Here is a 16,635-nt window from a genome sequence, read left to right on the forward strand (position 1 = left end):
CAAATATAGTGCCGATTGATAACTGGGTTTCACTGAATCGGATATTTATAGCCATATTTAAGATTATATATCTATTGTTTTTAAAATATTAATAATAATATATTATTTAAATCTAACAATAGTATTAAATATATTACTATACTGTATATATATTAATGTTTTTTTTATTTTAGTATTATTTAATTATCAAATTTAAGAATAAAAAATCTAAATTTTAATTTAAAATATTATTTTAGGTTTTAATACTATTAAATAAAATTTTAACAAAAATTTGTTTTACAATTAATTCATATTAGTTTTTATTGTATAATAACTTAAATAATTACAATTTTTTTTGGTAAATTGAATTGAATGAATATACAAACATTTTTTAATATATATATATACAAACATATGTAACATTAATTTTGATATGAATTTTGATCTAGTATATTTAGTTTTTTTTAATTTTTAGTTTATATATAATGTTTTAAATATATTACAATACAAATGTGTTTAATTGTGCTTGTTTAATAAATTAGTTATTATTATTAATTACATACAAGGACAATTGCTATATCCGCAATCATAAAAACCTGGGTCGCATCCATGACAAACATCAATCATCCAGGTAATCATCACTAGCATTATCAATACCATCATCATCATAGTGAACTGGATAATTTTAGCCATTTTATTTGAATAAATTAATTAAATTGTAAATTTAAAAAAAATTAACATGCTTATTTAAAAAATTAATAATTATATCTTAAATAGCATTAAAAAATAGAAATTAAAAGTTTAAAAAAATAATAATTATTACTTTATATTGAGTTTGATTTAAAATAGTATTTAGGAAAACAAAACAAAAAATAATTTAATTTATTTAGTTTTCTGTTTATTAAAAATTAATTTTTTTTCTCTCTTAACAACTGTTTTTGACTAACTATTTGAAGCAAAACTAACTGAAAATAAAATATTTCAAAAAGTATTTTTAAAAAATTTTTAATTTAATTTTTTTTAAAAATATTCAAAATATCATGTTATAGAATGACATAATATTCAAAGTTTTATTTCTTACTTAATATATATATAATAAAATTTATTTTTTTTAAATAAAATAAAACTAATTTATATTAAGTTTGTTATTTTATATTTTTGCAAATTAAATATAAATTACGATTTAACAAAATTTTAGTTTTTTTTCGAAAAAAAAATAAAATAAATAAAAGTTAAATAAATAATTTTTGTATATTAAAGTAATGTATAATTGTGTTTGTTTTGTATGTCATTATATTACTATTATTTTTATTTTTATTACGTAAATGATATCTATTATAACATATGGTATTTAAAAAAAAATAATATTTATTAATATCACACATATAAACAATTTTCTTAAAATAAATTAAAATTAAATTTTTTTTATGTCTCCATTGATGATTAAATTTTTTACACTTATTATGAATATTATAAGATAGGTATTAAAAAAAATAGTATTAATGTTTAATTTAATATATATTTATTAATAATTTTTAAACACATTGTGTTTTAGTTTTAGTACACAAATATCAAAAAAAAAACATTTTTCAATAGCATCATTATAATGAACTGGATAATTAAAAAAATAATAATTTATCATGTTTGTTTTTTATAAAATATTTATATGTCAAATAGCATTTTAAAAAAAATACAATTTAAAATTCAAATTAACAAAAAAATGATTATTATATTTTAGGATTTTTACAATTAATTAGTTTTTATGAGAAAATAAAATTTTAAACCTTTAATTGAATTTTTTTTTGTTTTGAAACTTTTTGAAAGTAAACTAACTGAACAAAAAACACTGCAATATATATATATCAGGCGATAACACGATTATTATACGGTCCGATTTTTATAAGTAATTAAATAATTAAACTATAATAAAAAATTATATGTGTAGTTAAAAATATAATTAATACTTTAAATAATTAAATTATGATAATTGAATTAAATATTATAAAGTATACAGTATATACTGTATATATATATATATATATTAATGAATATTAGGGTTAAGCAAGGTTTTGGATTTTAGGGGGGGGGGAGGAGTAGGGTGTGGTATATTTATAAATTAAAAAAAAAATTTTTTGAGGGGTGGTTTAAAGTAGGGTGTACACTTTTTATTGTATTTATAAGCAGCTAATTATTGTTTTTACTATCTTTATTATTTATCTTGATAATTTTAACTTAAATTTAAACTTACTGACTTTTTGACAAATGGGTAACCATATTTTTAATTTTTTTTTATAGTTGAATATTTTAATTTTTAGATGAGTTTTTAGACGAAATTTTTCACTATTTTACTTAATAGTCTATATATTAATTTTTAAAATAACATTAAAATAGTATCAATTAAAATTTATAAACTATTAAAATATAGGTGTCAAAATTTTACAGGGGGGGGGTGAGTATTTTTTCTTTGTTTTTAAGCAACAATTTTTCCCAATTGGTCAAAATGTTTGGGGTGAGGGAGGGGGTGGGGTAAAATTCCAAAATCGCGATCATCATAGAGTGATATTTTGGCTTTACTCCCCTACCCCCCCCCCATTGCTTTACTCTGATTATATTTAACTATATATATATATATATATATATTATTTAAATAATGATTATATATATATTTACTATAATACGTGTGCGGCAGTCATTATCCATCGTTTATTTATTATAACACCCGATCCATAACTTCTACTATAATTAGTTTTTTAGTCATAGTAAATATTAAAATAATTTTAATTTAAAATTATTATTATTATTATTATTATTATTATTATAACTATTGGTTGTTAGAAAAAATAAATAATATTTTTTTTAATGGTATTTACTCCTTGCGTACAACCCATACGTAGACTGACCACCCATACAGGTGCCGCCTGTATTATACAGGAATCAAGAGTCTAATACAGGCGACAGGAGAGGGCTAACCTGTATAATAAAATATACAGTTTTAAAATATGCAAAACTAATTGATTAATAAAAGTATAGAATAACTATGAATTAAGATTTGTTAGTAAAAAAATTGCTTGTATTTTTAATATACAGTTTAAATATTTAAAATATTTGTTTAAATATAAAAAATGTATAAATATTTCTAAAATTGTTCATGTTCAATATAAAATAATTTTAACTTTTTTTATAATTATAGTATCTAAATTAAAATTTTTCTTAATTTATATTATAAATTTATACGAAAATATAGTTATTTAAGTACAGGTTAACATACAGGAATATAATATTTAATATACAGGAAAATACAGGTGAAAATAATAATTTTATACTATTATACAGGTTTACTAATAAATTGGGTGGTCAGTCTACCCATACGGCAAACGGCACTTCACCCGGTCCTGGATTGCGTCCATTATTCACATCATGGGTTAGACTTTGATTAGATTGGGATAACCATTGAAAACATTTGCCGTTTCCAAGCAATGATTGTCGACCGATACCACACTGAGGGACAGTTATGTTCGGGTAGTCAACCATTTCAATGGTCGTCCAAACATTTGTGTTGAAACACAACAACAACAATAATAAATTAATTGTAATTATTTTACTTAACATTAATTTATAGTTTTTTTTTGTTGTTGTTGGTATAATATATATCTAATAATTAATATCATATAAAATACTAATAATAATTAATATACAATAATTATGATTACTAACTAAAATTATTTTTTTTTAGTAGATTTAAGTAAATAAAAAAATATTATAATTTTTATCATTATTTTTGGTGTTATTTTCAACTTAAGTTACGGTTTCATATTTATTTAAAAATATAATATTTATGTATTAAAAATAATAATTATAAAAACTATTTTATTTTATTTCAATTTTTTTAAAAAAATAATCAAATAACACTTTTAAAAAATAATAATAATAAAGTATTAATTATATTTTAATTGATTTTATAATATTTATCAATTAATATATTGAGATATAAAATAATTAAATACTATTTAATTGAAAAATAATGAATACTATAGTATCAAAAAAATACATTCAAATGTTAGTATTAATGTTTACTTTTAAAAATATTTATTAATAATTTTCAAACACATTGTGTTTTAGTTTATATATATATATATATATATATATATATACACAGTAATATCAAAACATTTTTCAACTATTGATAAATATATATCTAATATTAAAATAATATATTTAGCATTTATAAAAATTAAAATTTTTAAATTTTATTTGTTTAGTTTATTCAATTTATATTTGTTTAGTACAAAAAATATATAGTATATTTAATTTTTAAAATTATTATTACTTAAATATTATTTGATTTAAGCAGATTTTAAATATTAACACATTTTTTTTTATTAATTAATTAAATAAATATCTAAAAAATTTCATTTAAGTAACTATTAATCAAATAAATCTAATAACTGATAAAAATTAAATTTACATTTTTGTTGTTGTATTTAATTTGAATAATTAGACTAAAAAATATATATATATATATTTTTCGGTCTACTATTATCGGGGCAATTGGTCATCGATTGAGGCCAACCCGTAGGCAGTGGCCGCCCATACGGCCGTACATAAGTCCAGATCGCGCCGATTCTCGACGGTCATCGTATCGCCGGCCGAATGATGAAAGTAAAAGTATCGGTCGTTACGGTTGTCTAGACTACTGCCGGGCACTCCTTTACCCATCAATAGCTCAATATCGGAACCTTCGCTACCGATCCTCAACTGACTGGCGTTTATCGGTTTCAACGATTGAAGTATTTGATTGACAATACACTGTGCGGTCGGGTTTTGGCCCGAATAGGTTATACCCGTCGGCGTAAACGTCCCGATGTCCGACTCCATAGCTATACTTATTTTGCTTAACTCAGACAAGTGTTGCTAATAAATCAATAAATAATTTTTTTTATCTATTAATAAGTTTTTATTATTAAACAGTACAGTGTTTACATACCTGTGTGTACTGTTTAGCACCGATTAGACCCATTTCCTCGCCCGTCCACAGCACCGATCGTACAGTACGTTTCGGTCGGAGACCAAGTTTTTTGATGACCGACAGTGCCCGCCATGATATGAATGCACCGCCGCCGTCATCCATGGCTCCCTGTCCTACGTCCCATGAGTCCAGATGACCCGATACTAGTACTACCTAATTGTTTATAGAAAAATGTTTGATAACAACACTTATAGCTATAATGTTATTGTTTAACAAACAAACAAAAAATTGTTTCAATACCTCATCCGGTTTGTTTGAACCGGTAATCTCGCTGATAGTATTCCTCGATACGCCCACACCATTCATATGGGCCTCCATTGATAGACTGACCGTAATGTTGATACCACGGCCAGCCAATCGACCAAACAGTTCGGCATCTTCTACGGTAATACTGACGGCCGGTATTTTCGTAACATTATTAGCGTAGGCTATCATACATCATAAAAAATGTAATAATAATAATAATAATTTTTATACTATTATAATACAGTATTGATAATTAAAATAATAATAATACTATACTATACTAACTTTGTCCTCCAGTATGCGGTGAGTTGATTGAAAACGGTGTCACCGATCGGATCTATTGATTGATAAAAAAAAGTAAATTAATATACAATTTAGTATGTATTCAAAAAAAAAATTAAAATCTAATAATAATAATTTAAAAAAAAAATACCTACCAGTGCACCGATAGCACCGTACTGTGCCGCACGACTGGCACCATATTCTCTATATTGAACTGATTCAAAATAGCTAACAAAATCATAGTTATAGACAACAAACTTTCCCCGGACTTCCTGTGATCGTCTATTTAGTTCATCAAATGTTTTGACAACTATAACATCACCGGTAAGTACTGATCCATTGGTACCGACACTGTAGCCTAAACTCAATATGTTTAGCGGTTTGTTACGTGGACTGACCATTTGTGCCCATTCCTTGCCACGTATCTGTCATAACATATATTACAAATAGTATTAGTAATAGTCGTATGATTTGATGGACAGGTATATCATACATACCCAAACAGGAACGGTAACATTTTCGGTATAAACTTTATCATGTCGTTCCCGTTTCAATCGATCAACCATATAGTCGATGGCCGACTCAAGATTAGCAGTTCCCGTAAAACGGGAGCCAAACTGGTCGACAAACTTTTCTAACTCCTTATAGGTTAGGCCACTGTCCGGGCCGTCATCGTTGACCACATAGTCAATGATTTTCTGGACGTCGGCGGAAATGTTGGCAATTTGTTGACGGATTTTGGTATTAAATTCAGGCAATGATTCACATATTTTCGGATCAAATGTTGTTGTAGTTGTTGTTTTTGGGACTAAATCAACACAAAACACTTGTATTGTAATTAATATTATAAAAATAAATATATTTTTCATTTTTTATATCTTTTTTAAAAAAATAAATAAATAATTTTTTTCCAAAAAAAAATAAATAAATAATTGATTAATTATATATTAATTTTATGTTTAAAAAAACATTAGGATATTATTAAAAGTTTTTTTTAACAAAATAAATAATATAATAAATAATATAAAATTTTAAAATAAATACTTAAGTATTATTTCAAATATTTATTGGCATTTTTATATAATTTTTTTGTAAAAATATTTTATAAACTTTGTACTTAAATCAGGTAATAATAATTTTTTTTTCAAATAACCATTTATTATTGATTTATTATTATTATTATTAATATTGAGAAATAATGCCATAATTATTAATATTAATAATACTATTATTATTAATAATTATAGTTTTCTATAATTCAATTATAAATATTATTTATTTTATTTTAGTATAACTTATTAATAATAATTTTTTTCCTAAATTTTAACAATTTTGTGCCTTAAAAAACTATATACGATATAATATTTAATATAATATTTTATTTGATGATAAAATTATTTCTAATATTGTACTGTAATTATTGATTATATGAACTTTAATAAATTAAAGATTATAATGTTTTCAATTTACTGATAATAAAATTTTATTAATTTTTTTTTATAAAAAAATACATTGTATTTTTATAATATATAGTTTTATTATCTCTATAACTATTGATAGATATATCAAATTACAAAAATATTTAGCATTGACATTTATGAATGATATTACAAATTTTTTTTACAAATATTTATTTAGCTGATTTTTATTATTATCAATAATAATAATAATAATAATAATAATAATAATAATAATAATAATAATAATAATAATAATAATAATAATAATAATAATAATAATAATAATAATAATAATAATAATAATAATAATAATAATAATAATAATAATAATAATAATAATAATAATAATAATAATAATAATAATAATAATAATAATAATAATAATAATAATAATAATAATAATAATTGTTAAATATTTTTTATTATTTCTCAATATTATTTGATTGCGATTAATTGTTTTATAAAATAGTTATGTGTGTAATGTATATTAAAAATAAATAAATAATGAAATCAATATATTGAACTAAAAAATAATAATATAATTACTAGATTTAATTAATAGATTAAAAAAATTAATAAATAATTATTAATTTTAAGTTTTAAATAGTAATAATAAAAATTATTTTCAGCTAAATAAATCATAAATGTTGAATCAAAAAAATAAAATAAATAATGATGAAAATCTTTAGATTGTATTAATAAATCATAAAAAATTTATAATTTCAAATTTTATTATATAAACAGTATATAGCAATAAATACATACATTTTTCATAACAATTTAATATACCTATGTATTACATAATACAGGTATATATATTATAATACTATAGATAATAAATTGCCGACTTATAATGATTTATATACACTGTATATATATAAATATATGTATACATTGTAATCATATTATATATTTTAATTTATTTATAATTAAAAAACAAAAAACAAAAAAAAAGTTTCAACCTATCCTATCACCTCTACCATAAAAAAATAGTAGTATCTATGTAGAAAAAAATATAAGCCCCCCATATAAAATAGTAATTATTTATTTATTTTATGACCATATACACTATCAATTAATAATAAAATGTTTTAACCCTGGTAGTGTTAAACATACAGGTGCATACTAGATATGCCGGTTCTCAACTGTTTAACAAAAAAAACATATATATATAAAACAGTGTAATAGTAGTTATTGTTGTCAAGCGGTCTCCTCTCTCTCTCTCTCTCTCTCTCTCTCTCTCTCTCTCTCTCTTTCTATATATATATATCTATGACTTTCATTCAGTACTACCAAACCTTTCTATACATACCTGTCCTCTAACTCTCTTTCTCTCTCTCTCTCTCTCTCTCTCTCTTTCTTTCTTTCTATATATATATCTATGACTTTCATTCAGTACTACCAAAACTTTCTATACATACCTGTCCTCTAACTCTCTTCTCTCTCTCTCTCTCTCTCTCTCTCTCTCTCTCTCTCTCTCTCTCTCTCTCTGACCAAACACTAGTTACCAACAAACAAAAAAAAATCAATCTTTTCTATCATTTTTTTTGTGTTTCTCCATACAGTCTACTTAAAAGTAATTAGAAAATAATAAAATATAAAATATATATCACATATAAATTATTATTATTATTATTAATATTATTTTGAAAAGAAACGTATGTTTTTTATGTATGTATGTGCTATACAATTGTAAACTCTGGTCACGTATTTTGACATCAAATCTATATATATATATATATATAAAGTTAAATACAAACTTAAATATATATGTAAATGTTATGGACATTGAAATAAAAAAAAACTTTTACTATATATTATCAATAATAATAATAATAATAATAATAATTAAATGGAAAACTTTTCGCACACATGTTTAGTACATAACTATCAAAATTATATATCAATATATATTTATTATTGAAAAACAAAATAAAAACTAAAAATAAAATAATAAATGATAATTAGTTTTGAAGAAAAAAAAAGATTTTAGATTTTATATATATATTTTTTTTCACTGGAAAAATATAGTACATGTTTTACATATATTATAAAAAATTATTTATATATTAATATAAAGTATATAAAGATTATTAAAACAAAAATATACAAAAAGTTATATAATATTAATTAGTATACATATACAGTGCCATAAAATAAAAAAAAAATTATTCCCAATTGAATAGCTATTATATATTAATATTATCCCTAAAAATAAAACTTTTTATTTTATACAAAAAATAAAAAAGTTTTGGTCAATAAAAAACTAAATATAAGCAAAAAAATTATTATTATTATATAATATCATACACTCGTGTGGCTCATGGAGAGAGAGAGAGAGAGAGAGAGGGATGGGAGGGGAGGGGAGGGGAGGGGAGGGGAGGGGAAGGGGAGGGGAAGGGGAGGGGAAGGGGACAGTTGTCTCAAGGTTACTTTTTTTGTTAACAAAATTTTTTTTCCCGATAGTATATAAGGTCTAGTAGTTTACCTACCAGTCCTCACTCACACCATCACTAAACAGCTATTTATTGTCCATTATATAACACTGATCCCTACATATCATCAAAAAAAATGGTATTATTAACTAAACTAATAGTTTAGCTTAGTTAGCTAATAGTTAATTAATGTTTTATTTTTTTGTTTGTTTTACTTTACAGTACGCACTGGTACTTCTAGCCCTTTCAGCAGCAGCTGTCTCTGGACAGGTAGTCTCCGACTACGGTGGTGTCAATCCAATTGTCCACCAGACACCCGTACCTCATGTTGTTGGCAATGGTCTAAACTATGGCTCCTACTATAATAACTATCTACCCCAACAACAACAACAAGCATACGTTCCCCAGACATACGGTGTCCAACAACAACAAGCATACGTTCCCCAGACCTTTGGTGTCCAACAATCATATGTTCCCCAGACATACGGTGTCCGCCAACAACAAGCATACGTACCGAAAACATACGGTGCATATACTGGCGTTTCTGGTGCCGTTCCCGAGTATAGCCGCGACTATACTATCGAGCAAACCGGCGAAAAGTATGGCTTTCAATCGGGTCCCGCCTCCTTTCAATACAGTTTTATCAAAGGTAATACCGGTGCCGCCGCTGCCCATGATTTTGGTAACCGTGAAGTAATTGCCGCACCTGTCCATCAAAACGTCGCCCGTCTATCGGCGGTACCTAATGTCCAATTCAAACAGCATTACAACAACCAGGCCTTCAATATTAAAAAATAATTGATTTTTTTTTCATTGATATTATTATTATTTTGTTTGTTTGTTTCAAATAATTAATTTGTGTTATAATTATTATTTGTTATTATGATTATGAATATTATTTTGTTTTTATTTACAATCTATTGAATATAATTTTTTATATAAATAATTGTTTCAATAAAATGTAATAAAAAATATTTTTGTTTGCAATTTATATTTTATTGTGTGATTTCTTATTATTTTTTTGTTAATATTTTTTTTAATTAAAATTTAATAATATTAATTTAGTTATAAAAAAAACTTATTAAAAACTTTTTAATATCAATTGCATATTTTAATATTCAATATATTTAATCTATTAATTTTTAAAAAAATGTTTATATTTAAAATAAATTAAAAATATAAAAAATATTTAGTTTTATAAAAATATATATATATATAAAAGTTTACTTTAGTTAAAATATTAAATTTTATAAAATATAAGTCTAATATTATACTGTATTTAGTAAATTACTTTACTAAATGTGTTTTACAAAAAAATATGCAAATTAAACAAAAAATAATAGAAAAATAAAATAATATTATTAAATAGTAAACAACATTATTTTTAATTAATTAATTAATTAAATAACACTTTCACTATTTTACACTATTCACTAGTTTATAAACTTTTATATAAAATATAAAAATAAATAAATATAAGCCAATGACTTATAAATTAGTTTTATAAAATTAAAAAATAAACAAATTTATTTTACATATTATATATTAATATATATAGTATGCTAATTACTAAACTACATATATATATATAAATTTTAAATATTTAATTTATTTCAAACATATAAACTAAATGTAAATAATTATTTAAATATATTTATATAGTTTTGTAAAAACTAAACTATCATTTAATTAACTAAAATCTAAAATAATTACTAATAATAATAATAATAACAATTAGTTTTTATAACTGTTATTAATAATCAATTATAGTTATGAATAGTTTATTTATAACACAATTATTGATATGTGTTTTAAATCTAATATTAATTAGTAAAACATTTTCCACCACTGAATCCACTCAAACCAGTAGTAATGCAATCGTCGACAACCAAGATATTGAATTTTTTGGCCATAAAAACAACGGTAAAACTCACGCCAAACCTAACCCAGAGTTTCCAACCGAACCGCCGCCGGAATCGCAGATAGAATTAGAACCCGAATCGGAACCCGAATCCGAATCCAAACCCGAACCGCAACCGCAACCCGAATCCGAATACGATGACTGGGCAAACACCAATTGGATAGACAATAGTGGCCAACCGCTACCACCACCATCATCGGGTAATAATAATCAGTGGCCACCCGAACCGGAAAATAGCGACGAAGGTTATAACGAGTGGTCGCGACCGCCACCACCGCCGCATTACAGACCTACAGCCAGCAGACCTCCAGCACCCGTACGACCCGAAACGTGGAGACCACCGCCAATAACTACTACTACTACTACACGTCGGCCGACTCAGCGACCCGAACCGTGGACTCATCACACATGGATAACGCCGACACCGCCTAAACAAACACCACCACCGCCACCGCCGCCTCCAACACCCGAATCCGAATACCCGCCGAACCAGGAGTGGGAACCCGTAAACCCGGAACCCGAAGCTGAAGAAGATTACGACGAAGGCAGCGAAGAAGACATTTGGGTAACAATTCCGTCAATAAGTAGTACTACTACTAGTCGTAGACCTGTTCGACCCGAAACCATACCCGAAGTTCACAGACCAACACAGACAACTACAACACGTAGACCGAGACCCGAACCGACAGCTCCGGAGGTTCATTGGCCGCCCATTACTACTACAACTACTACTACTCGTAGACCGCGTCCAGAGTCTACTCAGGGCAGACCCGAACCCGAGACTCATCCACATAGACCACCACAACCACCGCAGGTACGACCAGAGGCTACACCCGAACAGCACAGACCAATCACTACTACTACTACTCAACGGCCACGACCTGAGGTCACGGCCGAAACCGAACCAATCTATACTACCACTACTACTACACGTAAGCCGAGACCCGAACCGCCAACAGCTGAAGTACAACCACCACCACATAGACCATCGATACCCGAAATATTACCCGAACACAGACCTAAACCGCCGGTAAAACCGTTACCCGAAACTGGTGTTCCCGAAGTACATCTGCCGCCAGCAGTTCCCGAAAACCAACCCATTGGTGAGTTATACACACACACACATTGAAACACAAAACCGACCCGTTTTTTTTGCAGCTCTAGTATTCATTATAAATACTATTTAATTATTATTATTACTACTATTAATCTATAACTAGAGTGCAAATCTATACGATGTCGACCAGGCTATCAGTGCGGCTGTATTAACCCGTGTCCGCCAACATGTCGCGAACCAAACCGCCGGCCGTGTACTATATACGTATGTCAACCGGCCTGTATATGCGCTCAGGGTTATGTACTAAGCGACAATCGCACCTGTATCCCGTTGCAAAGTTGCCCGGCCAAACCGGAAATACCACACTTACCACCAGTACCAACACTACCAGTGCCACCACCGTCGCCAATACCCGAACCCGAACCTAATAGGCCAGGTATTCAACAACAAAAATTTAGAAAAAAAAATTATTATTTATCAAAAAATTATTGAACAGTTTGTCCAAAAACGTGTCCACTGGGCACCCGATGCCAGTGCACTAACCCGTGTCCGGCCACTTGTTCGGAACCCGATCCCGAACCGTGTCCAGTGAAAAAATGTAACCCTGGCTGCCATCCAGTATGCAAACGGGGACAAGTGTTGGACCGATTAGGTGGCGATTGTATACCATTGGAGTACTGTCCCAGTAAGTAACCCTCCGCCACACCACACCCCACCCCCCCAAAAAAAAAATGTGTGCATGCTAAAATTTAAGCACCAGTAGCCTAATATATTTTTGTGTATAATGGGTTAGACCGCCACTGTATACGCCCGCAGTGCGATGATCACGACAACGAGGCCTGGTATGACTGTTCAACTCGTCAATGCAACCGTACCTGTGCCAACCCGACGGCCTACTGTACCGGCCAGTGTCTGAAACCGGGTAACTACGACTGTCGGCCGGGAACTGTCCGCGACTTGCGTACCGGCCGGTGTGTTGTCGGCCAACAGTGCCAGCAGCCGGTACTGTGCGACAGGAAGGACGAAATTTTCTACGAATGCGATACCCGACTGTGTCAGCGTACCTGTGCCCGACCCGAACCCCAGTGTCCCCAACAGTGTCGTATGCCCGGCAATTGTGACTGTCGACCCGGTTTGCTAAGGGATACCCGAACCTGTAGGTGTGTCGACAAACTGGATAAGTCGTGTTTAGCGCAGAGAGAGAAAAACCTAACATAAACTATAAGATAAAATAATAATAATATTAATAATAATATTAATAATCATATAAAAAATATGTTAAATTAAAAAAAATGTTTTATTTATTTTTTTTAAATTTATTATAATATATATTTTAATATATATTTATTTATTTTTTTAAATTTATGTTTTCTAGTTGCTTAAAAATATTATATATTTATTTTTATTTTTTTTTGTTATTAAAAAGTTGTACAATAAAATAATTGATTATTAATAAACTAAAAATTTATTTTAATTATATTTATCTAAAAAAAATAAAAATTAATAAATAAATAAAGTCATACAATTATTTTTTTTTGAATTTATCTATAATTAATTTTTTATATTTTTGTTTTTATATATATATATTTGATTATAAAATTAATTTCTAATATCAATTACATTATGTACTGAATGTATATCCAATTTCATTGATTCGGTTAACCATTGATTGAATTTTGATACTTGAGTCAGCCGTACGCTTGGATTGATTAGGTCGGCATCGCCGCCGCTAACTATACCGCACAGTACGGCCCGCCTATTATTATTAGCATTATTAGCAATTTGTTGATACTCAATATAACCGCCACCCGAATCGCCACGATAGGGGCCCCGATAGGTTGCCGGATCGTATACAACACCGGCCATACCGGCCACACCCGGTGCCTGACTGGATAGGGCACAGAACTGGGAGTCCGGATGAAATTTATATCGAGGAGTGGCTATAATAATAAAAAAAAGTGATTATTATTATTATAGGGGTATTAGAGAGAGACAGAGAGACAGAGAGACAGAGAGACAGAGAGACAGAGAGACAGAGAGACAGAGAGACAGAGAGACAGAGAGAGAGAGAGAGAGAGAGAGAGAGAGAGAGAGAGAGAGAGAGAGAGAGAGAGAGAGACAGAGAGAGACAGAGAGAGACAGAGAGAGACAGAGAGAGACAGAGAGAGAGAGAGAGAGAGAGACAGAGAGAGACAGAGAGAGACAGAGAGAGACAGAGAGAGACAGAGAGAGACAGAGAGAGACAGAGAGAGACAGAGAGAGACAGAGAGAGACAGAGAGAGACAGAGAGAGACAGAGAGAGACAGAGAGAGACAGAGAGAGACAGAGAGAGACAGAGAGAGACAGAGAGAGACAGAGAGAGACAGAGAGAGACAGAGAGAGACAGAGAGAGACAGAGAGAGACAGAGAGAGACAGAGAGAGACAGAGAGAGACAGAGAGAGACAGAGAGAGACAGAGAGAGACAGAGAGAGACAGAGAGAGACAGAGAGAGACAGAGAGAGACAGAGAGAGACAGAGAGAGACAGAGAGAGACAGAGAGAGACAGAGAGAGACAGAGAGAGACAGAGAGAGACAGAGAGAGACAGAGAGAGACAGAGAGAGACAGAGAGAGACAGAGAGAGACAGAGAGAGACAGAGAGAGACAGAGAGAGAGAGAGAGAGAGAGAGAGAGAGAGAGAGAGAGACAGAGAGAGACAGAGAGAGACAGAGAGAGACAGAGAGAGACAGAGAGAGACAGAGAGAGACAGAGAGAGACAGAGAGAGACAGAGAGAGACAGAGAGAGACAGAGAGAGACAGAGAGAGACAGAGAGAGACAGAGAGAGACAGAGAGAGACAGAGAGAGACAGAGAGAGACAGAGAGAGACAGAGAGAGACAGAGAGAGACAGAGAGAGACAGAGAGAGACAGAGAGAGACAGAGAGAGACAGAGAGAGACAGAGAGAGACAGAGAGAGAGAGACAGAGAGAGACAGAGAGAGACAGAGAGAGACAGAGAGAGACAGAGAGAGACAGAGAGTGACAGAGAGAGACAGAGAGAGACAGAGAGAGACAGAGAGAGACAGAGAGAGACAGAGAGAGACAGAGAGAGACAGAGAGAGACAGAGAGAGACAGAGAGAGACAGAGAGAGACAGAGAGAGACAGAGAGAGACAGAGAGAGACAGAGAGAGACAGAGAGAGACAGAGAGAGACAGAGAGAGACAGAGAGAGACAGAGAGAGACAGAGAGAGACAGAGAGAGACAGAGAGAGACAGAGAGAGACAGAGAGAGACAGAGAGAGACAGAGAGAGACAGAGAGAGACAGAGAGAGACAGAGAGAGACAGAGAGAGACAGAGAGAGACAGAGAGAGACAGAGAGAGACAGAGAGAGACAGAGAGAGACAGAGAGAGACAGAGAGAGACAGAGAGAGACAGAGAGAGACAGAGAGAGACAGAGAGAGACAGAGAGAGACAGAGAGAGACAGAGAGAGACAGAGAGAGACAGAGAGAGACAGAGAGAGACAGAGAGAGACAGAGAGAGACAGAGAGAGACAGAGAGAGACAGAGAGAGAGAGAGAGAGACAGAGAGAGACAGAGAGAGACAGAGAGAGAGAGAGAGACAGAGAGAGACAGAGAGAGACAGAGAGAGACAGAGAGAGACAGAGAGAGACAGAGAGAGACAGAGAGAGACAGAGAGAGACAGAGAGAGACAGAGAGAGACAGAGAGAGACAGAGAGAGACAGAGAGAGACAGAGAGAGACAGAGAGAGACAGAGAGAGACAGAGAGAGACAGAGAGAGACAGAGAGAGACAGAGAGAGACAGAGAGAGACAGAGAGAGACAGAGAGAGACAGAGAGAGACAGAGAGAGACAGAGAGAGACAGAGAGAGACAGAGAGAGACAGAGAGAGACAGAGAGAGACAGAGAGAGACAGAGAGAGACAGAGAGAGACAGAGAGAGACAGAGAGAGACAGAGAGAGACAGAGAGAGACAGAGAGAGACAGAGAGAGACAGAGAGAGACAGAGAGAGACAGAGAGAGACAGAGAGAGACAGAGAGAGACAGAGAGAGACAGAGAGAGACAGAGAGAGACAGAGAGAGACAGAGAGAGACAGAGAGAGACAGAGAGAGACAGAGAGAGACAGAGAGAGACAGAGAGAGACAGAGAGAGACAGAGAGAGACAGAGAGAGACAGAGAGAGACAGAGAGAGACAGAGAGAGACAGAGAGAGACAGAGAGAGACAGAGAGAGACA

The 16,635-nt window shown here is 30.2% G+C and overlaps 2 protein-coding genes across 2 annotated transcripts in view; both read right to left on the reverse strand.

Moving 5' to 3' along the window:
* Positions 1-4,515: 4,515 nt before the first annotated feature.
* On the reverse strand, positions 4,516-8,712 carry LOC128956833 (carboxypeptidase Q-like). Its single transcript, XM_054302545.1, has 7 exons — positions 8,682-8,712; positions 6,031-6,341; positions 5,689-5,958; positions 5,537-5,588; positions 5,246-5,433; positions 4,964-5,158; positions 4,516-4,890 (listed from the first exon to the last, which is right to left on the reverse strand). Exons 1-7 carry the CDS (start codon positions 8,710-8,712, stop codon positions 4,516-4,518), a joined length of 1,422 nt encoding a protein of 473 aa, XP_054158520.1.
* A 5,293-nt stretch (positions 8,713-14,005) lies between these two features.
* The window catches only part of LOC128956834 (serine proteinase stubble-like), a 4,140-nt gene continuing 1,510 nt past the window's right edge, over positions 14,006-16,635 (reverse strand). The window contains exon 3 of the mRNA XM_054302546.1: positions 14,006-14,346. Within this exon, the coding sequence (XP_054158521.1) occupies positions 14,006-14,346 (341 nt within the window). The remainder of the gene's footprint in view (positions 14,347-16,635) is intronic.

The sequence above is a fragment of the Oppia nitens genome, unplaced genomic scaffold (assembly GCF_028296485.1).
Source record: "Oppia nitens isolate AA-2021 unplaced genomic scaffold, nextdenovo-longstitch-racon4-pilon3 scaffold33_pilon_pilon_pilon, whole genome shotgun sequence".
NCBI lineage: Eukaryota > Metazoa > Arthropoda > Arachnida > Sarcoptiformes > Oppiidae > Oppia > Oppia nitens.